At 40.9% G+C, this 25,951-nt stretch overlaps 2 protein-coding genes across 2 annotated transcripts in view; both read right to left on the bottom strand.

Moving 5' to 3' along the window:
• magi2a (membrane associated guanylate kinase, WW and PDZ domain containing 2a) overlaps positions 1-19,212 on the bottom strand; it is a gene marked incomplete in the record, with an annotated part of 285,654 nt that extends 266,442 nt beyond the window's left edge. The window contains 1 exon segment of the mRNA XM_032505476.1: positions 19,118-19,212.
• A 1,620-nt stretch (positions 19,213-20,832) lies between these two features.
• Positions 20,833-25,951, bottom strand: part of gnai1 (guanine nucleotide binding protein (G protein), alpha inhibiting activity polypeptide 1) — a 17,998-nt gene continuing 12,879 nt past the window's right edge. The window contains exons 5-9 of the mRNA XM_032505535.1: positions 25,803-25,931; positions 24,308-24,437; positions 23,963-24,116; positions 23,244-23,468; positions 20,833-22,122 (exon numbers count right to left, since the gene is read on the bottom strand). Coding sequence (XP_032361426.1) covers positions 23,278-23,468; positions 23,963-24,116; positions 24,308-24,437; positions 25,803-25,931 — 604 coding nt within the window. The 3' untranslated portion in view covers positions 20,833-22,122; positions 23,244-23,277. The remainder of the gene's footprint in view (positions 22,123-23,243; positions 23,469-23,962; positions 24,117-24,307; positions 24,438-25,802; positions 25,932-25,951) is intronic.

Raw genomic sequence — 25,951 nt, 5'->3', positions numbered from 1 at the left:
CTTCCCTTTCCCGAGCCACATCAACCAGCCTGATTCAAACCCGAGCCCCGATTGGCCCACAGGTATGTTATATGTCTATTTCATTCATAAAATAACTTTATATGGCACAAAGTGGTTGTACGTCAGCAGCCGACATTAAATGATGTCCCCCTTCCATTTGGCCAACTATTTTTTTCCCCTTGTCCCCCTGTACTCGTGTAAAGGGTCTATGGGTTTCATTTCATGCGCTATATAAATCTGAGTTTTTATTATGTTGGTACAACAATCTCTTAATGCTTTGGCTTGTGACACAATGACAGGGATACCTGGTTTAGCTCACGTAGGCTAAGTCAGTACGCAACACTTTGAATTCTGCGATACATCTGTAACTTATTCTCTTATTGTAAATTAATGATTTTCTGTCCGAAAACATTCATCGCAACTATATGACCTCCCCGTAACAATAACTCCTAGACCTTTACGACAGCATGTGTGGTAAAAACACTGCAGCTTTTGTCTGACTTTCAGTTTGTGTTTACCTACTAGCTACATATAGCCACTTTAAGAACACATTTGAGGTACTTGTACTTTACTTAAGTCTTGTCTTTCAATGCCACTTTCTACTTCTACTCCACTAAATTCATGTGGCAGCTTTAGTTACTACATGTAGTTTATAAAATACGATGTTTTACTATAAATTACACTACTCAACAATATATAGGCCTACAAGTACAGCTGAAATGATTAGCCGATTATTCACTTAGTTGATAAACAGAACTGTTTTGTAAAATGTGAGGATATGTCTTTTAATACTCTAATCCAGGGGTCTTCAACGTTTTCCAGGCCAAGGACCCCCAAACTGATGGCGAGATGGAGCGGGGACCCCCTAATCATATATATTGTGTTATATCAAACTGGTCCTATAGTGCCATTTGTGCATTGATGACTGAAAGACATCTTCTGCCTCCATTTATCTGTTTACTACAGTGTGTTGAATTCATGTTAATGTGTATTTAAAGACATTTCAATTAGTGGAAAAAATTGCCGGGGGGGGGGGATATAAAAAAAAGTCTAATCAACCAAAACTTTCGCAACCCCCATGCAGTACCTCCGCGGACCCCCTAGGGGTCGCGGACCCCCTGTTGAAGACCCCTGCTCTAATCTTTTAATACACACACACACACACACACACACACAAACACATAAAAAAAGAAATCTTTTTCCTGATTAAACTTACATACTATTACTTAGGTAACATTTTCAATGCGGGACTTATATTAGTAACAAAGTATCTTTTACTTAAGTTAATGATCTGAATACTTCTTCAACCACTGCCTACTGATGTCACTTTAAGTTTCAGGCCTCTGGCTTTAAGTTGAAGGACAGACCTCAAGATCACTTCAAATTAATCTTTTTCTCATCAACATCGGTTTGCCATAACTGGCTGTAAAAAGAGAATTATTGCCCTGGGCCAATCTTGTTTTCCACAGTCTTGTGACACTGTTGGATGTTGCATGGTGATTGGGTTTGCCTTTCTATTGCTCATCTCTTTGCTTAAATCTGCATAATATTACACGTACAGATGACTGAATAGACAGAACTCCTTTTATCTCCTGCCATCAGATGCTCCAAGCACAAGTTTCTCATGTTTGGGGTATTTTATTCTGTTTTTAGACTGATCTAGCATTTATCTTACAATTCCAAACACCATTATGTTTCCCCTTAAAGCGTTCATATTATGCTCATTTTCAGGTTCATAATTGTATTTTGAGGTTGTACCAGAATATATTTACATGGTTTATTTTTCAAAAAACACCACATTTGTGTTGTACTGCACATTGCTGCAGAGCCTGTGTGTTTAGGTCTCTGTTTTAGCTACAGAGTGAGACATCTCACTTCTTTACTGTCTTTGTTCGGAGACACACATGCACAGTAGCTAGGTAAGATCACATTGGCTAGCTACTGTTTTTCCAACTTGGTCAGTACAAGGCAGGATTAGCTAGGAGACTTCTTCAAAATGAGGGCAACTTGTGGAATACTGAGAAATTTTGTCAGACGAGACGAGACAAAATATGTTCGTCAACGACCTTTTTTTCCATGACGAAGACGAGACGATGACGAGACTGCACCGATGTCCAAAAACGCTTACTAAGTCTACTTAGTCTACTAAAAACACTAAAATGTTTTGCATGAAATAAAAACTAAATAAAAATCTCTCTTCATTTTTGTCTACTTTTTCATCAGGAGATAGAACTAGTGCAATGCCCGTTTGGAGTGTGTGCCTGTTCTAAAAAGGCCAATTGCTTGGTGTGTTGTAGCAGTGTCAATGCGAACGAGTTAGCATGCTATGTGCTAGCCTGCCTCACGCCAGCATGCTACGGTTAGCCAACTTGTCTAGGCTACTTACGTAGAAAGTCTTTTATTCTTTATCTTTTATTTTCTGGATATGTAAACAGTCATATGTTTGCTAACATGTTTGTCATTACAACTTGTTGATGATTAGATGTCAGTGTTGACGTTTACAGCTTGTTCTGCTGCCCCCAAGTCACCAAACATCAATTAAAGCGGCTTTAAATATACCAAAAATATAAAAAAAATATATTAAGTACCTAAATTATAATGAATACATAATATTCACCAGATGTCACGACAATTACAATTACACAAACAACTTTCAGTAGCAGTGGCTCAGTCTGTAGGGGAGTTGGGTTGGGAACCACAAGGTTGCTAGTTCAAGTCCCCACATAGACCGAAAGACGGAGTGTGGACATGTATCTGGAAAGATGCAACCTCCTGAGCAAGGCACCAAACCCCCAACTGCTCGGGTTGCCTGTCCAGCAGTTGCAGCCCCCTCTTTCTGACATCTCTCAATTTGTACATGTAAAGGACCTAAGCAAGTGTGTAGTGTGTTTTAACAACAGAGTGAAAACATTGTAATTTCCCCAATGGGGATCAACTAAGCATAAACTAAGCATAAAAATAAAAAACGCAACAGCGTGTTAAATATAGTTGTACCATCTAAAACTATATTTTAAGCTCCTGCACCTTTTCTTGCCTCTCCAGCAGAAGCTGACAGCTCATCTCAGTGAGTCACACACTATAATCCACAGAGATTACTGAGAGTCATATTACTAGATCACTTCAGAGCAGTCTGGACCAGTGGGGATGGATAAGTGTTCTTCATCCCAGCCGAGAGAGGTGAAAGTCAGTAAAGTGACGAGACACTCATTTTCTTCCCATCTTCCAACTTGATCACCCCTACTTTTGAAAAGTCTTTGTCCCTGTGATTAGCCCATTACTGATCTTTATTGTTATCAGGCGACAGTCTTGCTACTGGGGAATGTAGTTCACGCTGAGCTCATTCTTACACTGGCAGATTACAGGAGTCTCTTTTTAAGGAGGGTGCAGGAGGTGAGGAGAGAGGCATCAAGCTGTAAGCAGAGGCATATTTATCTTGCTCTGTAATGCTGTTGTTGGAACGCAACAAAGAAAGATCTTTTCCTTTTATTATATTCAGCTTCACTCACATCGCGAAGCTCAACGGCACACATTTTTAAAGTGTCACAATGTGCCTGTGTAATGACTCCGAAAAGGAGTTTAAACGTTGACGCACATTGTGATAATTGGTCACTAAGGTTTTCTTTTTGAAATTACCTTTTTTTGTGATCAAATTTTTTTGTTGAAATGTTTTAACGCTGAAGGTTTGATTGAGAATAACAGCGGATCAGCCTCTACAGACAGCAATACTGGACATGGATCATTAAAACAGTTATACAAAAAAACGGTGTTCTTATTCTTGGGTTGTTTTTTGTTTTAAAGATTAGCTGAAGACAGGGAAAAGGGGGGGCTGACATGCAGCAAAGGGCCGCAGGTTGAATTAAACCCCGGCCACTGTGGTAAGGACTGAGCCTTGGTACATGGGGCACACGCTCAAGCAGGTAAGCTAACAGCCCCCACCCCCCGGGGCTCTTATTTGCCCCTCCAGTCTTTACATACGTATAAATACACACACAAACACACACACACACATATCCATCTTCATCCGGTTATCCGGTATTGGGTTGCAGGGGAAGCAGCTCCCGCAGGGGACCCTAAACTTCCCTTTCCCATATATCTATATACTCTACATACATACACACACATATACATATATATATGTATATATATATATATCCATATACATAAGATTATATATCTATAGTATATAATATAATATATTAATAAAAAAAAAATAAAAAAAAATATATATATATATATATATATATATATATACACACCACACACCCACACACACACACACCACACACACACCACAACACACACACACCCCACATACATACATACATACACATATACAACACACACATAGTACTTATATATATATATATATATATATATACACACACATACTGTACATATATACATACACACATACAGTGTATATACATACATATATACACATACATACATACACATATATAAATACATACACATACATATATGTATATATACATACTGTACATAAAAATGGAAAAATTGTATTAATACATTTAAAAAGAAAGATACATGAATAAAATAAATATAGCTCAAACCAGATCTTGGTAATGGTGTGATCATTTGTATACAGTCACAGACGTTATGCCACAGTCAGGGTTATATAACTTAATTTAAACTTCTCTAGTCTAGCCTATAAGGTATCAATTGAATTTCCCTTCGCACTATTGGTTCAACCTATAGAGAGCTCCAGAGAGATGATGTCTAATAATAAGAGAATCCATTGGGAAATCTGAAGTTTTCTAAGGGGGCCTCCACCCTAATATTAACAACTTCCTGGTAGCTGTCAGACCTTAAAGTCGACATCTTCTCTGAGATTTGATAACATCCATTACTGAATCATCATTTAGAAGAAAAAATAATAGGCAGACTAGGGTTTTGAAGTATCTTAATTGCCTCCACAGCCACTGCTGCTGACTGTGTCGATGAGTGGGCCAAATTAAAAGCCAAATTGCAATCCCTAACTTCCTGTTGTTTTCAGAACATCGGCATGCTCAGGCCCTGTGTCTATACAGGATGATTATTCATTTCTAATCATTCAGTCTTGGGATTCAAACTGGCAACCACCACACTAGCTGGCACAGATGGGGTAGAGAGGCACAGCCGTGTCTGAATTGCTTCCACAGGGCAATCCATATTGTTTACACAAGTTACTTACTCCTGCTTATCACAAAGTCATTACAGCCTGAGGCGGATAATAAAATGAAGCACTGTGTGTCGAGTGTAAGGAGCAACAAACTGGTCTCATTGTGCAAAGGTGGGAGTTTGACACTGTAATAACTTCTGCTGTGAGTACATGTGTGTGTGAGTATGTTGGGGGGGGGGAGAGGGGTTAGAGAATGAACTTGTGAGCAAGCTCCTTCAATGAGGAGCATGCGTGTTCTTTTCATGCACCACTGAAGCATGAAAAACACTGTCGACAAGCAGGCTTGCGGCAGAATCAACACACACGCACACAAACATACACACACAAGGATATCAACCTCTTCTTCCAACAGATGTGACTTCTAAGGATTGCAGAAAAGTCAGCAGTATAAATCAATTATCAAAACCTGTGTAGCTTGTATCTTGATTCCATTACAGTTTGATGAAATGGCTTCAGTCAATATCACAACCTTGATGGCTATTGGGCTCCGTTGAAAACAGGACGGTAAAACCTCATCTCAAGCTGTTTATCCTGAACACATCAGTGTGTTTTTGTGTAATTTATAGTTTTTTTTTTAATTGTCCTACATCACATGAGGCCCAACCTGTATTGCGCTTATGAGACGCAACGACAGCCAAGATAATGAAGTCTAGCCGACAAATTTGTTGTCTTCAAACTCAAAATCAGAAACCTCAAAATTTAAGTTGTAAAAGATCAATAAGGGTGAGTTTTAGGTGACTCTGTGGTGTGTTCTCGGATCCAGCAGAAACAGATCTCTGGCAAGCTCCAGAGGAGTGAAGCAGCCATGCTGCCACCTGCTGGTGGAAAAGACCAGTGTATTAACAGAAGTATCCATCTGTTATTATATTGGAGTCGGTCCGTTTGTCTGCTTTACACTCCCATTTTGCAGCATTAAAAATTGAAGTGAGATGAACAGGGATAAAAGCTTTTAGATAAAACAGATACCTTTCTGGGACATAAGCTGAAATTGGGAAAAATTTAAAGTTGGAAAAAAGGTAATAAATTGCAATATATCCCAGAATATTGCAATGTTTAAAATCGCAATTTTCATATTGTGAGGCCTCTGGTGAGTCCCACCCCTTCTAAGTGACTGTTATATTGATCCAGAAGCTTCTCTACCAGCGACTCATGCCTATGTAAGTATCTCCTATTGATTTCTGTCCACTAACAGCCTCAGCAGTGATCGACCTATCAGCCAGCTGATACGTTTCTCAGCCATATCCCAACCTCCGTCTGTCTACCACTTATGCTTTCCTAATTACTGGAGTATTTCAGAAATTGGAAAGCAGCATAATTCCATTCCTATTGTCTCAGATGTGCCCGGCACACTGAATCAACTGATAGGCTATACACCACAGCAACCTATGCCCCCCCCATCCCCAGCTATTGCCTGTGGGCAGCCCTGTGATGTGACTTCCAATGAGTTTCCGTCTGACAAGAGCCAAGGGTGATCATTCAGAACGGGAGGCAGTTTGGATAGATATGCAACAGCAGACATGATCCCCTCTGTGGGCAAACAACGGGGTGATGTTTCGAGGCACAATCACATCAGCGGGGAGGGAAGGGTGCAGTGAAACAAACCCCCCCCCCCCGCAGTGCAAATCGATGGCTTGCGCTGCAGCTTATCCGTCGTCCACACAGCGACACATAAGACAGGAAGATGGACGGCAGAAAGTCTGGGGCCAACTCTATTTTACTCTTCCACTTCCCTAATCAGTCACTTAACCGTCTCTCACACAAATCCATTTCCCCTCTTAGACACACCGCTGTGTGCTGATATAAAAAGCCACAGATGACACATTGATTCCTGAATACTGACTTACTTATGTAGTTTGATGGGATAATGCTACTTTTCATCGCGTCACACTGCTCGGCTGGAGCAAATCTGCTTATTTTAGACAGAGGGAATCCTCCATTAAACTTTATCCGAACCATTGCCTCACTGAGGGGGCCTCTGGCAAACAAGAATTGAATGGTGGAACATCAGAAAACAATGTTGGATTTCAAGGGGACATCTGTTCATTTTCTCTGCCTCCCTTCCCTGCAAAAACCTTGGAAAAACATGAATGGCCGGGGCCTGTGTTTCGCTGTGATGAAATAATACTGAGGCATGAGGGGGAGCAAGACCAAATAGGCACACAGACACACGTCGTCTGGTGGATACCAACCACACGTGTCCTTGGTTGATGTGCTGTTTCCACAGCAACACAGGGTCTTTATCGTCATCACATGGAGAGCTATTTTATGCCAGTGCAGGAATTCTTTAAATAGCTATCAGCAGTTCACAACAACATGACTAGGCCAACCGTGACGAGTCTAAAATTGGCTGTGTCGTCACCGCCATAATAAAATCCCTCTTTAAGCAACAGTTTTCCTAAACAAAACCACAAAGGTGCGTCACGTTCCGGAGGAATGAAAAGCTTGACTGAATGAGTGAATGAATGGCAGAAGAAAAACTGGAAAACATAACAAGATGCAACAAATAGAATCAATAACAAGACGAGGAAGCTGAAATATAGATAAGAATTAAATCCCAACGTGGGAACACACAAATAAAAGCCGTCTAGAGAAGAGTTTGCAAGTGCTGACAGACACTGTAACACCTTTTCTCTTCTGTCCTGTTTAACTCAAGCTTTCTTACGGTGTCTAGGACTGATTTTTAGGTATGAAAAAACAGGGTAACACTTTACTTGAAGAGTGACATGCCACTGTCACCACTGTGACACCCTAACCCTAACTATAACTTGTCATTGACAAAACTGAAGGACACTTACGTTCATAACAGTGTGAATGTCATGTCGCTTATGTAGATACCTTCAAGTGGAACCAAAGACAGAAAACATCTCTACCAGTCACTTTATGAAGAGAAGAAAGAGAAAAATCATGTATAACACTTAACACTGCTTTGAATAAATTCTATATCCGCATGCTTACACGCTCCCAATGACAAAGCTAACAAAGCTGATGTTTAGCAGATGGAATGCTTCCATATTTAGCATCTTAGTTAGCATATTAGCATGCTAACATTTACTAATTAGCAGTAGGCAAAACACGCGGGTGATGGTGATGTTGTTAGTTTTGCTGATACTTGCTCATGAACAAAAGTATTGAAAAAATAGCCTTAACATTTTAACCTGATGATGGCACTACGTTAAAAGTCAAGGAATCACCAAAGTCAGTAGGATTCGTCTTCTGTGGATCATATTTGTACGTACACAATTTCACAGCATTTCACTCTTTGGTCTCTCTAGAGCCACACCGCTAACGTGGCTAAAAATGCCAAAACCACACATACATTTTATTTTCGTTTTAGTTAAACCGTTTGACATTAGCATGGTAAAGAAAATAGAGATGGAGTGGGATTTAGTTGCACTAATTAACGCAGCGAAGATGACAAAAGGGTAGTAACGCATCTTCCTAGAGCAGTAGTTCTTAACCTGGGTTCGATCGAACCCCAGGGGTTCGGTGAGTCAGTCTCAGGGGTTCGGCGGAGGTCAAGACACACACCCGACTCATATGATTCGTGATGACACGCCCCGCTTGGCCATCATCAGAAGGGTTCGGTGAACGCGCATATGAAACTGGTGGGGGTCAGTACCTCCAACAAGGTTAAGAACCACTGTTCTAGAGGTACAATCAGTACAAACAATGAACTGTTAAATTTGCTGATTTGTTGTAAAATTGTGACAGTTTTTACAACAACTATAGGCTACCCAATGACAGTCTGCCAGCTTCACAGACACATTTTACTCTCAATCCTGATTTACATGCGGTGTTGGATTGAGGGTTTTCTCCCCACATGAGACAAAGCAACACCCCTGCAGGTGAACTGGCGGCCGTAGAGCTCACGGGGGAGAGCTTTTTGCTGCCCGTTTTAAAGCCATCATCATTTCCTTTTTTGCTTGTTTTGCATGGCGGAGGTTTTGAGTGTTAACGTCGCAGACCTTTGCTCATGTGCATTTCGGATAACTAAAAACGTTCTAGGATAAACTTGGTTTCTCTTCAGATACAAGAAACACAAAATTAATCAAGGCGCGGTGAAGGTACCAATGAGTTTTAATGAGTTTTTACAGCTCCAGCAGTCAAATAACAGGACACACAACATCAATTAAGGCTATTTCTGGTGGCATAATTTGCAGTTTGATTAGACATTCTGCAAATTGCTTTTTCTGAATTCACCCCCCCCCTTGGCACTTTTCTTTTTATTGTTTATTTTTTATTGAGTACAGTTGAATCGTTAAATTGTCTCCATACCCTTTTCTGCTAATGTACAAGTGAGCTGCTGCAGGCAGTGAAATGATGGAGGAAAACAACTTTACTCTTGACAATGTCAGACTTTTAAGAGAAAAGAGCGTGTGATGACTATGGACAAATTAAGGGAACATCTCACTCACTCAAACAAATACATAAATAACAACTATATTCAAATATATGGAGCAAAAGGTAGAAAACTGCTTCATTCATGCTTCACTATCAGTGTCTTGTTTGACTAGCAGTTGAGTAGTATCCTCCCGTTGTTCAGTGTTCATACAGGTGCACCAGGCAGCCTCTAGAACAGTGGTTCTTAACCTGGGTTCGATCGAACCCCAGGGGTTCGGTGAGTCAGTCTCAGGGGTTCGGCGGAGGTCAAGACACACACCCGACTCATATGATTCGTGATGACATGCCCCGCTTGGCCATCATCAGAAGGGTTCGGTGAACGCGCATATGAAACTGGTGGGGGTCAGTACCTCCAACAAGGTTAAGAACCACTGCTCTAGAACATCACTTATGTTCTATATTTTGACTGTGCAAGACATGAGAGGTGTAATTGTGTTTGGGAAACAATCATATTTCCAGTGTGCAAAATAACATTTAAAAAAATGTTATTTACATCTTAATTTCAAAGTCCCAGTATTCATAGGTTCAGAATCAAGCCTATGCTTATGTCAGGGTTATTTGACAATATTTTTTATATTCAGACTGTCCAAAACATATATTATTTCGACATATTAGGAAAAAAAGTCATCTTTTAATGCTCATTTTTAACTATGTTGTACATTTATTTGTTGGCTCTATTTTCCGTTTGAATTTATTTACATTATGCACAGCATTTGTAGCTTTGTTAAGGAAAGTCTTATGTATTATGCATTATAATGATCATAAGTGTTTCAAGAATAAAAAAGAAACATTTCTATTAAATGTTATCTACATTTGCAAAGATATTTTTATTTGATTTATTTATTTCAATACTGTTTGCAAATATTGTAAACCAACAAAAGACACACACACACACACACACACACACACACACACACACACACACACACACACACACACACACACACACACACACACACACACACACACACACACACACACACACACACACACACACCTAATCTCTTCCACATTGCTTAGTTACAGATGAGATCACCAGCGAGTTGTTTGTGGTAGCTGATTAATGCGAGAAACATTCATCAGAGCTGTGTCAACATTAAGGTGTTGTTGTGACATTAGCTGTGTCTTCCAGCAACTGGAAATGTAGGAAGTGACAAAGGTCTAATCTAATAGCATCTCAGTGGCTCTGCAATATTGCCACAGTGATGATGATGATGATGATGATGATGATGATGATGATGATGTCACAGCTCAGGAAATTCACACCCTTTGGGGGCCGCAGTGCTGCAGAAGTATCTCTAGAGGGAGCTAAGAGTGCAGAAGCCAGGGCTGATGGAAGGGAGGGCGACACAATGCCCAATATCAAACTATTTTAAAGTCACATTTTGAGCAAAACCAATAGCCAACAAGCAGTTCTTCTTAGATCAAATTTAAAACATTTTTCAGATATAATTTGTTGCTGGTGTTGACTCACTTTCTGTCACTTTCAAAAAGTGTCACTATGTCAAAACAAGGCCGAATGAAACAGCTCATGGTTTTGAATTTGGGAAAAAAGCCCATTTTGAGCAAAGTAAGTTTTAAAAGCAATATATTTTGCATTGGAAACAAGTTGAATCCCCTCACAATGCTGACAAGCTATTGCTTTGTATGGAAAGTAAGATTGGGAAAGTCACAGTTCGATTAAAACACTAGTGACACTGGACATTGTTGCAGTGCGGCACGCCACATAAAGCCATGTGGACGTTGGGCGAGATAGCCACTCTGACACTGTTTATTGTTGACAGTCAACTCCTCCTCCTCCTCCCTTTCGCCCTGTTAGACCACAGGCTGCTTCTACCCTGACTGCAATTTCCGGATACAAAGATGAGGCTGGCATTTGTGTGTGTGCGTGTGTGTGTGTGTGTGTGTGTGTGTGTGCGTTTTTGTAGGGTGCTGCAGGATGTGTGGACGTGCGAGTGAGCAATCACAGAGTGATAAATAATTAAAAGGCATAAAACATGCGGAAACAGAAATGATTTTCAAAAGAAACAGACCGAGAGATGCTGATAACAGCTCCTCCTATTGATCATGTGCTTAGCCTCAGAGAGATCTTTTCCCCTTTGTAATTAGGCATCGGATTCCACTGGAAGTGCCTCTAACTGACCACTTACAGAATTAGCTATAGATCGGGTCCTTGCAACACCCACTCCCTGTTCCATTAACAGCTATATAGATGCCAGCGTATAATATATAGCATACTGTAAATGAAAGCAGTGACATTAGCACATTAACTGTATGTAGAACTAGGGCTGTGACAGTATAGTTTTTTTCTTACCACGGTGAAGAAGTAATTTATCACCGAGGTACTGCGGTTAACCGCAAGCCCCTTACGAGAGTAGCATAACTTAGAGCGAGAATGGCAGCGTGCCTTAAGTGATTGATGTCAGTGTCCATGAGGAAGGAGAGTGAAAGAGAGGAAGAAAAAGAAATGGCAAAGTTGATGTCAAGTGAGCAATAAAACAACGAGCCAGAGCTTCTCAAGACACGGTGGCTTTATCTGTTGTCAACACTGCCGGTGAAGTGAATGGCGTTACCCCCCGCAAAAATATTGGCTTAAACTTAAGCCTACAACATGTGTTGCAGCCATAGACTGTATAAAAAAGGTTGGAGCGGTGTTTCCATTTCAGCTCAATATGAGAGTCTTTACTGAGGTTTGCTGTAATTTAGGGCCACAATGGTTTCATCCATTATCTTAGACTTAGAAAACTTGAATGTCCCCGAGAGGCAATTTGTTGTACAGGCATATTGACACATAATCCACAACACAAACATTGAACTAGACACCTACAGCACCATTTACCTAACACATAACATACACACATTTATAAATAGAACACAATAAAAAGGAGTATGTTGCACTTCCCCAAAAGGCCGAATGTCATAAATAAAAGAAACTACTGCACAGTACCTCCTCCGGTCATACCCCTCCCCTCCTTCTTATTTAATTGGGTTATTGCCATGGGAATGAAACTCAACCGTGCCGTTTTATCGCGACAAAGCTATAAACAGGACACTCTTTTAATGTGCAATGGTTAACGGTAATGTGTCTACCTCAGCTGAGAACGGATAAATGCTTTTGCCTTTCCTACCGTGTATTGTATTAAATGTTACCTGTAGAAATCCTTCATAATAATCAGACACGCAAAAGAAATCCCCCACATAGCCTATTTTTGCTGCCCATCCTCTTGTGCAAAGTGACGAGCAATTTAATTTTTTTTCTCTCCATAATCTCTTCAATGTAAGACGGAAGACAGTCGATGTGGATAACCACACAATGTTTATTACTTTCATTATATTTCATATCAAACGCCATCTGTTCTCTTGTATCTTTTGTCAACAAAAAGTTAGATTTCCCGGTGATGCGTTTATCGTCACAGCCCTAGAACAGTTGTGCTTTTGAGTGGACGGATCTCAAAATGCTGCTCTCTTCCACTGACTCAGCAGGCGCTGAGGTCAGGTGATGGTGAGAGAAGACGCTCCTAAACTGGAAGGACATGCACGCAAATGGAAGTGCGTTTAAGCTAAATTGCAAAAAGTGGAATGGAATGAATAAATAAGGAGTGATTCATTGACAGTGCGTGCAGCAGAAGGCTGCCGCCCACGGACAGGCTGAGGAAGTGGAGGGGGGGGGCACTCAGCAGACAGCACACTCACACAGGAATATGACAGGAGCTGCATCAAAGCTGAACATCCCTGTTTGACCGCGTGGAACTAAAAAACAGAAATCTATTAGGATTTTTTTCTTTTCTTTTTTTTTTACAGATATTTACAGAATACAGAATTTTACTTAATTAATTTAATTGATATAATAAATCTAGTATTAAAGAGCATACAGTAAAAAAAGAAACAAAATGTAGGCTGAGGCTAAATGTTGATAAAATCCGGCTACTACATGAAAAAATAAATTATTCATATGGTATAATCTTTGTGGCCTTGGTGTGGCGGGGGCAAGAGGGTGAATTATAAAAATAAAATAGGAATTAATTAATATTAGTAATGAAATACATTATTATATCTTCTTTGGAATCCCCACAGTTAAAATCTTTGCTTAGTTATTACTAAAGTGCTAAGAGTAATGGAAAGTTAACTTCATCTGCTGTGTGATATGGTCAAAATCTCTAACAAGAAAGTATGTGCCAAGTGATTCTTGAACCAAAATGATCATGAATCAACTGTCACGCTCATAAAGAAATTGGCTTTTCTTATACAACTTGATTCATAACACCTTAAAAAGTTGGCACCACACCAACTCTGATTTATGCTTCTGGTTCAATTCAATTTTACTTATAGTATCAAATCATGACAAGAGTGATCTCAAGACACTTTACAGATAGAGTAGGTCTAGACCACACTCTATAATTTACAAAGACCCAACAGCTTCCCACAAGCAAGCATTTGGTGCCCAGTGGTGTGGAAATGATTCCTTTAGGCAGAATCCTTGGACAGACCCAGGCTCTTTGTGGGTGCCATCGGTCGCTGCCGGTTTGAACACAGACACTGATACAGATAGAGGGAAATATGATTCATAATAATTATAGCAGTTGGAATGATGAACAGTGGCAATTATAGTAAGATAAATATAGTGGAACTATGTCTAGTGTAAGAGCCAATTAGTGCCCTTGGTATAAATAGGAACCAATCTTTGGTTCCTTGGGTGCAACCCGGAAGCACATACAGTTTTCGACCACACACAGACCAACACCATAACACTACACAGGCATACATACAAGCGGTGATTTGCAGTGATCATGGAAATAAATAGAACCAAAGGCTTTAACTGCAAATATGACTTGGACTTTCATTGATCAAAAAAGTAAAAAGTGCGTCAATTACTCTACCCATGGAACAGCACCTCAGGGGTTTTAAAGCTTGGGCTTAGCCTCTACAACTAGAAATAATAGTTGTAGCAGTTCAGGGCGTAGCAGGGCGTTGCAGACCATGGCAGGGCGTCGCAATGCGTAGTAGGGCATCGCAGGGCATAAGCAGCCTGACGTTCATACTGGTGCGTTGCTGTCTGCGTCATTCTCTTTAAAAGAATAGCAGGGTAGGCATGTGTGTACGCATGGGGAGAGTAGAGCAAGTGACGGGGATTAGCTTTGGAGCGACTCTACATGCATAGTGGGACAAAGAAAGTGTCTCCCCTGTGCTTTCCGACCACGGTGGGAAATCCGCAGCCGGAAAAGTGAAAACTTGATTTAATGTATTTTATGGAGAAGAAGAACCCGGAAATGAGTAGGGGGAAATGCAACGCTACCAAGGCACAGCCAAGTGGACCAATCACAGTTGTTGCTGTATGAGCTGCCAAGACGTGTAGTTACTTTTTATTATAGGTGCACGTAAGGCCATGACGTAGGCTCTGGCATAAGGTCACAATCTCCACCTACCTATGAACAGTACGTACCCTCGGCTTTGATTTAACACAGAAGTATACATTGGCCTTTACTGTCATGAACCAAGGAAACCAGACCATTGTATCCGATGGTCTTGTCATCCTTCATTAGAAAAAGATGAGTTACTAGTCATGTCAGTATGTGTGACTATGAATGTGACGGCTCTTTAGCGCTCTCCAAACACAATCGCCCCATGTTCAGCGTGAGATGATGATTGGAAGGACTATAATTCAAATTAAGCCTCACAACAGGAGTAATATCAAGTTATTTTTGCACTGGTAACGTGATGATGGAATGTGTGTGGGGAAAGTTAATGCTACTGTAACACTTTGGCTAAGTGTCGTCCACCGTTGAATTTAAAAGGTTCATGTGACTGGTGCTGGAGCTTTACTTCCTCAGCAGTGGGCAGGCAGGAATGTTAAGAGTTTTAAAAAACTACTGTTTAATCCCAGGCGTCCTCATCAAAGCCTGCAGGGCTTCTCTAACTGGACCATTGTTCAGACTGAGAAGGGGAGAGAGAGAGAGAGAGAGAGAGAGAGAGAGAGAGAGCGAGAGAGAGAGAGAGAGAGAGAGAGAGGATGGGGTCAACTTGTTTTGAATTCAGCTCAGCACTCAGCCTGCCCTTTACTTGTTATTAATAAGGGATTTTGTGTGGACAGGCTTCATTTCAAATAAATACACAAGTAAAGACAAATGTGTACAGTATGTACACAGACAGATAAGTAGTTGAGAACAGAAATTACACAACATAGGCTACCTGTTGCCTGTAGTGGATTCTGACTCAAATAGAGGAAGTCTCCATTCATAATCCTGCCTCCAAAACTCTGATTGATGTGGTTGAACAGAGAATAAAGCTGTCAATGAGCCAGAGCTATTTGAATTTGAGGAAATCGAAGATGTGGAGATCTAGAGCTAGGCTAAAACGATTGCAGTATTTCATGAATATTTTTAAAATGCAAAAAACTTCAGAAACGTCAGACAAAAATGTATTTGATGTAGCAGAGCATTAACACATCCACTGACTACAGTGCAGAATCACTTTCAGAAAGACTTCCCACCAAATTCAACACAGGCAGCGACAGGATCAAAGAAACCAAGGATGAGGCAGAACAAATTAATTAATTATTTTTTCTAATAATTTATACTCTTGATCCCCTATGGGGAAATTATGACTTACACTCAAATGTGTAAAGTACACATAGGTCCTATACATGCACTAATGGAGAGACGTCAGAGTGAGTGGGCTGCCAGTGTTGGACCAGCACACTGAGCAGCAGGTTCAGTGCCTCAGCAGTACCCAGGAGGTGAACTGGCATCTTCCCAGCTACCAGTTCACACTCCATACTTTGGTCCAAACGGGGACTTGAACCAGTGACCCTCCAGGTCCTAGCCTGACTCCCTTCGGACTGAGCCACTGCCACCCAGACAGAGCTGGAGGGGAATTAAAACTAACCACATGGATACAGAAAGGGAATGATTGAGGACAGACAATAATACGAACATTATTAAATGCATGGAGCGAATAAGGGTGTACACGCCAGCTGTGAGCCATTTTTAGCCTATTCAACGTCACGGCGCTTTCTGCTCCACCTACCACATTGATAAAGCCCTGAAATAACACGCTCATTTATGACAAAAAGTTTCTCCTTAAGAGCCAATGGACGGCTGGTCTGAAATTGCCACTTGACAAAGACGCAATGCCCTGTCTTGCACCCCTGCCCCCCCCCAGACCCACCCACCTCTGTCGTCAGACACCAAAAAAAAAAAACATCAAGAGCTATTTATAACAACTTCATCCTGTCACTATAAAGGAATATCTCTCCGTTTTTCTTCTCTCACTCACTCCTTGCTTCCTCGCTCACTGTTGCCATGGAGCGTGGAATCAATGACATCATGGGCAAGAGTGTCTGTATTTGTGTGTGTGTGTGTGTGTGTGTGTGTGTGTGTGTGTGTGTGTGTGTGCGTGCATGTGGAGATGAAAGCTAGAATCTGTGGACTGAATGAACACGGCCAGCGAATATCAAGTGTTGAGCAAGAGCACAGACGGCACACACACACACACACACACACACACACACACACACACTTAAACACAACAAGCTCTTGCAGCCTTCCCCCTTCGCCCACTCACCAACCCACACACACAAATGATCTGTGACACATTCAGACGGGTGAAGAAAAAAAAAAGCTAATTGGATTAATAACGACTGCTTTGTCAAAATGGCAGCTCTGTTATATCATGGCATTACATCCATACACAAAACAATTCTGATTGGTAATTACACAGAGAACATGATGCACACTGTTCTTGTTTTGCTGTTTTTTTTTCTGCACTCTTGCCTAAACTCTAAGTTGTTGTCCATTATCCCATGCTCTTTCAGTCACTCTGTTTTCTAAATTGCATATGTCGGAGACAGTAACTTTTAAATAAAAATCAATACATTTAAAAAATAAATTACACAGATTGTCAAATGTGTCTTAAGGGGCCAATACCCTAAATCACAAGACGTAAAAAAAGGTAATTGTTTGGGAGCTTTGTATGTTTTAATGTGATTTTGTATGTTTTATGACATACAAGAGTGTGGGATGGGATGACAAATATTTTGGCGTGACACAGAAAATAAAGATGAACTTGTTGTGAGACAATGAACACATCACTAGAAATTGAGAGGCCGCTTCAGAGAGCTAAAGAAGCGGAGAATATAAATCGTTTGAAAGATAAAGAAGTTACACGATAAAAGAGTACACCACAAAAAAGAGCATGCTGGCCCCAGAGAGAGACTGCCGACACACACAATGTCTACTGTACTGTGGAAGAATGTGCAGCACAGATGAATGTGTGTCTAGTTTGGTGTTACAATATGTCCTGTCTGACATGGTTGCAAAGCTGATAAGCCTGTTTTATCTCTGTTGCCAACTGCTGCCCCCAGAGAAAGTGGCTGAGGGGAGAACAGGAAGTAAATGATGGACCAACACTGAAATAATGCCTCTATTGTTCCATTTATTTACACCCTCCTCCTCTCCCTCACGTACACACTTCAAACATTCCCCTCCTGTTTAAACCTCAACAGTGACACCTGTGTTACTTTTGCACTGCTACATCAGGGCCTCCTTAATTACTGTGTTCTTCACCCTCTCTAATTTTAAAAGGTACTATCAATACTGCAAATGCCCCCTCTACCCAGACGCACACACACTTCAACTCCTCCAATTGGCATGTAGCCTAAAAAGTTCAACTTCCGTAATAAAATAACCCGGATGACCGGTGCTGATTCCGCACTGTGGGGCCCATGGAGCATGAGCCCTAGTAGGGTGCACGTCCGCCGATGGAATGGAGACAAATTATTTATTCGTGCAGCACTTCTAGAGTTTTCCAAATGTTAGTCACACACTTAACAGTAGTGTTGCATTTGGTGTCATCTTGCGATTGTCAATTGTAGCAGCGGTGACAGCCAAAATTGCACACCTATATTTTGCTTTAAAACTTCTTTAATCCAGTATCTTAGACATGAATATTAGTGTGGCCTGTATGACATGTGGCCTATTTCCTTTTATTTTTCTCTTTATTTTTGCAACTGCTCCAGCTCTTTTGATTGTCTGTGTCATATCTGTTTTTTGTGTGTGTGTTTTTTTACTTATGCCCAAAATGATTGCCTTTGTGTAGCCTATTTATAAAGTTGAATTGAGAAAGTCGGGTGGGCCTGTAGGCCTACCTCCAAGACTTTATATAGGTTAAGAGATTCATATTTGCAAAAATAGTCAATCACCACAATTTTACTTGTTAAATCATTGTTTATAATTAGCTGCCATTAAAGTTACACGCACCACCTCGAAACAATATCACAAAAAAAAAACAAATCATAATACCAGACAGGCAATATATAACCTGCCACAAACCTTTAACTAGCGGAGTCACACAACCACAGCTGCAAACAGGAAACCACAGGTAGATAAGCAGTTTATGGTACGGATAAATAAAACTCTATAGTGTTTTAGCAGTAAAACTAAATTCCGAGAAACGGCAGCCATACAGTCTAACGTCACACAGTAAACTGTAACAGGCAGCAGGGACTAAACATAAAACATACATTAGCTAACGTTAGCTTACCTGTGGCGACTGCATTAACGTTATTTCACTTTAGTCCAGTTCTGTTTCAGGGGAGTCATGAAGAGAGTTCAGTACTGACTGATGCTTGGTTATCTTAACTTTATATTCATTAGTATTCTTTTACATAATCAAGTCCACCGCCTGAAAAAGTGGCCGCTGTCAGGTTGAGTTGGGGCTAAATTAGAATCCACTTCCTTTTACTTGACGGTGAAAATAGCATGGAGAATAACGGCTGAATTTAAACTTTCTATTCTGCACGGAACTGCTATCCTATGAAAAACGATTCCAATATTTTTGTTTGGCCATTATTTAAATGTAGGGATGGGGATAACTAAATGCAGCTATCTTTAGCTAGCTACCACTCCTTTGCTAATTTATATTTTTGAAGAAACTTTATATATAGCCTACGTACTATTAACAACATTCAAAATGTCAGCCGGAAGTCGTTGCTACAGTGAATAAAGCAGAATGGTCAGCGTTTTTTAACTTACTGCTTTGGCTGTGCCTCAGTTTCTAGAGAAAATTAAACAACTAGCAGGTGAACACAGTGGAGCATTTAAAAGCCAGATTATGCTATGTCCCTCACGTGTTGGTGGAGACCAAAACAGAAGAAAAGGGAGAGTGAACATTGCGCTTACATCTCGGCCAGTTGGGTTGGGCAGATACACAACTCCAAATGAATGCTAACGCTGATCTGTGTCAACTGGATGTGTAAGTGAGCGGTTTGCAAACAAATGTAACTTTATAATAATGCCAATGCTGTGTTCATATCCCCCTCCATGCCTTATCGGTTAATGCAAAATGGTATATATTGTAGACTGCATTTTTGTGCAGCTGTGTCCCTTTTATTTTACAATACGGTATTGTTAGAAAGGTAAGCCTTGGCTGATGGCATTCACAGTTCAGGGCACTACATATTTGCAATGCAAATTGTGGTAGGGCGACACACGTTACACATCGAGAGTGGAGACAGCCATATCAAGAGTGATTTGCATAACATACTGGCAAGTAGGAAAATAAGATTAAGGTGGTTTCTATATCAGTACATGCAAGTTAACCTTTTCAGATTGGCCAAATGTTCAGACATGATCAATTTTTTTTATCCAAGCAAACATTTACATTGTGTATTACTGCAGGTAAAACCGCCTTAAAGGCCACGGTGGAATGAAAATGTAATGGAGGTTGTGTGCAGAACTGACAACATTGTCTCTAATTGCCTTTGTGGGACTCCCTGTTTTGAGATAACAAGGTACCTTGCTTCATAAGGGAAGCAGCATGTATAACAAGACCTGCTTTGTATGGCAAGCTCGCCATTCATGAAGATGTTAAGTGGCACACAGCCAACCGACCCCCTTCTCTCTCTCTCTCTCACACACACGCATCAAAGCATTAGTGCATCTTCTCAGTAAGTAGACTTTGCATTTGAGATTGAGAACTATTCCTCTTTGAGCATGTTTAAGTGGAACCCCTCAGGTTATTAACAGACATTAATTTACAGCCTGGTGTATTTCTGCATTAGGAGAGCATCTGATAGCGGCATGACATTGAATGAAAAGATGCAACAGACTGGAAAGCAGAACCGAATTAAATAGATCCATCCTGTTTGTGCTTGTACAGATAATTATAAAACATACAATAATTTAGCTTTCATTAATTTAAACATGCTTCATTAATTGTTGACGATAAATGATGTATAATAATACAGCTACTCCATGTGGTTTGAAAATGGTTTTTATTAGCAAAATAAGGGAGATGAGTCTACAAAGATTCTCCATCCATGAAGAACATACACATACACTGACAGTTGTGGCAGTTTCTTTATATGAACAGATCCTGGACCATATTTAACACTCTTCTTGGCAAAGTAGAACTGATCTAAAAGCACAGACCAGGCTCCCTTGACCATCTTAGTTTCCATCACCGGAATGAAAAGCTTCATAGATCCTCAAGTAGCGCCTCACCTTTCAAATCGCCACTAGACAGCATGCAAGAATGGTATCTGAACCTTAAAATATTTCAGACCTCATCCTCACCTTTACACCAGTCTTTTCTGTGGTTCAGTTTTTCTCCTTAACACCAAAAACTCTCCTCCAAATACAATAAAATATACAATAAAATGTGCCTACCCCGGTGTTTGTACTGGACTTGAAACACTGGAGCATATCAAAAGCTCAGTGCCTCAACTAGGCCTAACCGTTTTCCAAATGGTTGGAAGAATGTATATGTCGTACATTGTTTAGAAACCAGACCCCCAGATCTGCAGAGCCAATGTAACAATATACATCTCAGTATTGTACCGCGTGCTCGGCCAGCGAGGCCTTCCATTGTCATGGCTGGTGGGAGGACGGGGTAAGGGGACTGTGGAGGCTACATGTTGGTCACCACGGAGACCCATGTACCATTAGACCAGAGGGATATCTCCCTCCTCCCGGTAGATCAGTGGTGTGCACATAGAAGATAGCAGGGACACTAACATATGAAAACAGTTTACCTCTTTATGTCTAGAACAATTCAGCAGGCAACAGAACAAGCATTGGGACTATAGCCGCAGTGAAAGGCATGCGAAGGCACAAGTACCAACAAACTGGACTCAAAGTTGTACCCCCTTTCTTCCCTTTTGGTTTTAGGAGAAGGAAGAAAAGAAGCATTTCCACCATCAGCAAAGTTTCCTTTCCAGAGACAGCGGCAGAAAGAAAAGCAAAAACGTGATCTCCTCCTCCTTCCCATCCGCAAAAAAACAAAACAAAACCCTAAACTAAATAGAAACTAAATTTAAAAAAGTGTGCGGAAAAATATGCAGAAACGCTTTTTTTTTTCTTTTCTTTTTTTTATAATGATACAAACATCTTACACAAATGTAACACTAACTCAAAATGTTCCAAGACAAAAAATAACATAAATAAAGCTGTTAAAAGTGGCATATAGTACAGCACTGGTCCGTGACTGATCCTCCCGACTCTTCTCATCTTCCCCACAAAAGATGTACAATAAACTGGCTCCACTGCCTGAGGACAGAAGAAAAGAGAGAAAGAAGCATGAAGGACGTGAGGAAAGGAGGAGGGATGGGTGTGAGTCGTTTGAAAGGGAGAGGTTTTAGAAAGCTCAACCTTGCCACTGTCAATTCACAAACATCAAAAAAAAAATCAGAAAAAGTATCCTTGGATGAAAAGAAGGCAGTGATGTCAGCGATTAAATTATGCATTTGATTATGACGGATTATGCTGCATCTCGCTGTGGTCAATTTTAGCTATGCTCCTCCATAATTCTTAAAGCTCTGGAAACTTAGCCTGGTCCTACCAGACACTTGTCCATTTCATTTGTACAGAGAGTCTGGCCATTCTCTTTATTGACAAGTGTTAACTTCCTTAAAGGCGGGTACTCTGTTGAAGTTTAAAACTATTGGATCTGCCCTGAGCCACTCTGGATCTTCCTTAACCCTCATTAACATTAGGTCGTAACGTCGTAACGTTTGCCTTAGCCAACTGCTTCACCACTAACGGAGCGAGCTGGAAAATCAAACGTTTCCCAAACTGTGTGAGGAGGAGGGCCATGACATCATGGCCGCCAACAAGACTCAGCAAAGATTGTTGTTGCTCGGGCTTTAACTTCGGGATATTCGATAACCGACCGAATGGCTTCGCTCGCATCTTTCTCCGCCGCCGTTATGGAACAACAACTCAAACTAGCGCACCACCCCGACGTCATCATTCCCAGCTGCCCCCTCTGTTTGCTGATGGGACCGCCAAAGACTTGACCAGAGAAAACCCAGCCGATGTACTGAAGGAAAATTAAAATTTAGTGGCAGTACGTAGGAGGGCGGAGCCAGGCTACTGGAAACCAACCATTTTAAGCCAATTTTTTAAACACATTTGAGAGGGGGGAAAAATGCAGGCACCCACTTAAACCAGGGTCCCCCGGTTTTCAGCAACTCCCACCGCATCCTGATGCTATGGGGAACACACATTCAGTCAGAATGCTGACATGTGCCCTCATCTGTGACGCAGAGCCACACGTGCATACACACATGTGACCCAGGCGAAAGGGTGCAGACCTTGGTCGAGCTCTGGGTGTTAGAAAGATTAAGGAGGTGCGATGATGATGACGAAGATGATGAAGAGTTCCTTACCAAGAATAAAAGGTTATCTGCATGGTCATTAACTTCAGAAGAGACCACAGTCTTTTAGGTTGTTCTTGATGATGACATCGGTGACAGCGTCAAAGACAAACTGCACATTCTTGGTGTCTGTGGCGCAGGTGAAGTGGGTGTATATCTCCTTGGTGTCCTTCCTCTTATTCAGGTCCTCAAACTGACACTGAATGTAGGCAGCTGCTTCCTCATACGTGTTGGAGCCTGGAAAAGACGACAAGGAGCGGGAAGTGAAAGAGTCAGGAAGTCAAAATATAGCAAAAGGGGCTCGAAATTGTAGATATTTATTAGTGCTGTCAAACGATTAAAGTATTTAATCGCACTAATGTCATAGTTAACTCGCAATTAACTGCAAATTTTTATCTATTCTAAATGTCCCTGATTTCTTTTTGTCCCATTGTTTTTTCTCATTTTAATGCTCTTATCAACATGGAAAACTGGATCGGCTTGCTTTGTGTTTTTTTTTTTTTATGAAAACAACATTGGCATGCAGCCCACTGTAGTGTTCAATTTCACACATAACATTCTTACTTGGAGCAAATAATCTCTCACACGATGTAACACTGCCCATCAAGCAAAGGGTGAAATAAATTTGAAAACATTCGTCATTACCGGGTTCTTATAGCTTATTTGTTGGAAATGAGTAAATAAATAGACCACTTTTCAGAACATTTTCTATAAAATGCTACCAAACTTACCAGCGTATTCTGGGTAGCAGATGGTTAGAGGACTCTTCTTGATCTTCTCCTCAAACAGGTCCTTCTTGTTGAGGAAGAGGATGATGGAAGTGTCTGTGAACCACTTGTTGTTGCAGATGCTGTCGAACAGCTTCATACTCTCGTGCATTCGGTTCTGATGGAGGAAAAGGAAGATGCTGCTGATCACTGCTTTGCTCACTGATGCGTACACTTGTACAAAGAAAAAATCTTCCCATCTGACCCGTCACAATTCCATTAAACCAAGACCAAGTTCCCTCTGCGTACGAACACAGAGTGCCCGCCATTATGGTTTTTTTCCCATGAGTAAGAGGCTGAAGTGCTCACCATCTCCTCGTCCTCAGCCAGCACCAGGTCATAGTCACTGAGGGCCACGCAGAAGATGATGGCGGTTACACCCTCAAAGCAATGGATCCACTTCTTCCTCTCGGACCGCTGACCGCCAACGTCAAACATTCTGGGGGGCAGGACATAAGTAAATTTGTTCATCAGTGTGCCAACATTCAACACATACAGCACAATACAAGCAGTGTTTACGCAAACCCAAAAGGCAGAAAATAGATGGTTGCTGTGGCTGGACTCGCTGTAGGGTTTAGTGATGACAGTAAGTGATAGAGGTGAAAGGAAACAGACATGCTTCGTCTATTATTACTTGAAAACCATCTTAATAAAATCTTAGTATGGCAGAGAATACTCAAGTGACCAGAAAATGCCTATACTGATTCTATAATAGCAGCGATAATGCAGAACAGGAGCAGACTTTTAGGGTTCAGCACTACTTTCTATTTGCTCAGTCAAAAGGAAAATGTGCCACATTTTATTGCTTGCTTTAAAATGTTTAGTGTAGGATCATTCTCACTAAATGCACACCAAAGTGGCAGGAAGTCAGACATGGTGTATATCTTACATTATATCTAATAATTTATAGACAAGCGAATGCAACTCTGAAGAGAACTTTTAAATCATATTCCAAAAGGGAAAATAAATGAATAAATTTGCACAAGATTGCATGCAATTGTGGCAAAAGAACCAACAAAAGCCTCATTTAGCTCCTATAATAGCTTGTATTGGGATACTTAACAGAATATGGAAATACTATGGCTATGTAGGATTGGATGAGGGAAAGTATGAATGTATAATTGGTGCACGAGTGAAATAAGTAATCACTAAAAAACTTCTGTCAAAACATGTGAAAGACCGACACCCCCTTTCACTGTGCTGACATTCAGATACAAAGCCATCGAACTGTTGGAACCCTGCAGAACAAATACTTTGCTTTTTATAGAGCTGGTTAGCCACTGGCTGTGTAATTCCAACATTACATATAGCAACGGCCTTTACAGAAGTACTGTTATGTGTTGTAATATGGAACTGTGACAATAATGGCGTGTCATTGTGACACTGTTTTTGAGCTGCTGTCTGAAATCGCAAAGAAAGAGACAAACAACAAAATCTTACTAAGGCTTTGTATTTGTGTGTGTGTGAGTTTATGGATCATATAATATGTATTTCCCCTCTGTTTTTTGGCCTAGCAGTATGAATTTCAATGACAATGGCACCAGCTACCAAACGTCTGGTATCATGATATAATCAGGCCTGTTACTTCCTGTATTTGTTGTTTTTTTTGTAAAGAGAATGCCACAACTGAGTCATCACTGATGCACGCAACACCTTCACAGGCTGTGTCACAACTCACAGCTGTACATGTGCAAAGGGGACTTCTATGGGAGTGAATGAGTCAGTGACAAGAAGAAAAGCTAATTAAGCCATCATGGAAAACATTTTAAGGCCAAGCCAGTTGTTACAGTGACAGAATTCTCACTTGAAGTGCAGGTCCTTGAATGTGAAGTGCGTTTCCACAATGCCTGTGGTTTTGACTCGGGTCCTCAGGACATCCTGCTGAGTTGGGATGTAGGTGTTCTGAGCTATTCTGTCCAAATCGTTCAAGTAGCTGAGAGAAGGATGCAAAAA

This window comes from Etheostoma spectabile, chromosome 23, assembly GCF_008692095.1.
Source record: "Etheostoma spectabile isolate EspeVRDwgs_2016 chromosome 23, UIUC_Espe_1.0, whole genome shotgun sequence".
Taxonomy (NCBI): domain Eukaryota; kingdom Metazoa; phylum Chordata; class Actinopteri; order Perciformes; family Percidae; genus Etheostoma; species Etheostoma spectabile.
Note: the sequence above shows the minus strand (reverse complement) of the source record. Positions and strands in the feature narration are given on the sequence as shown.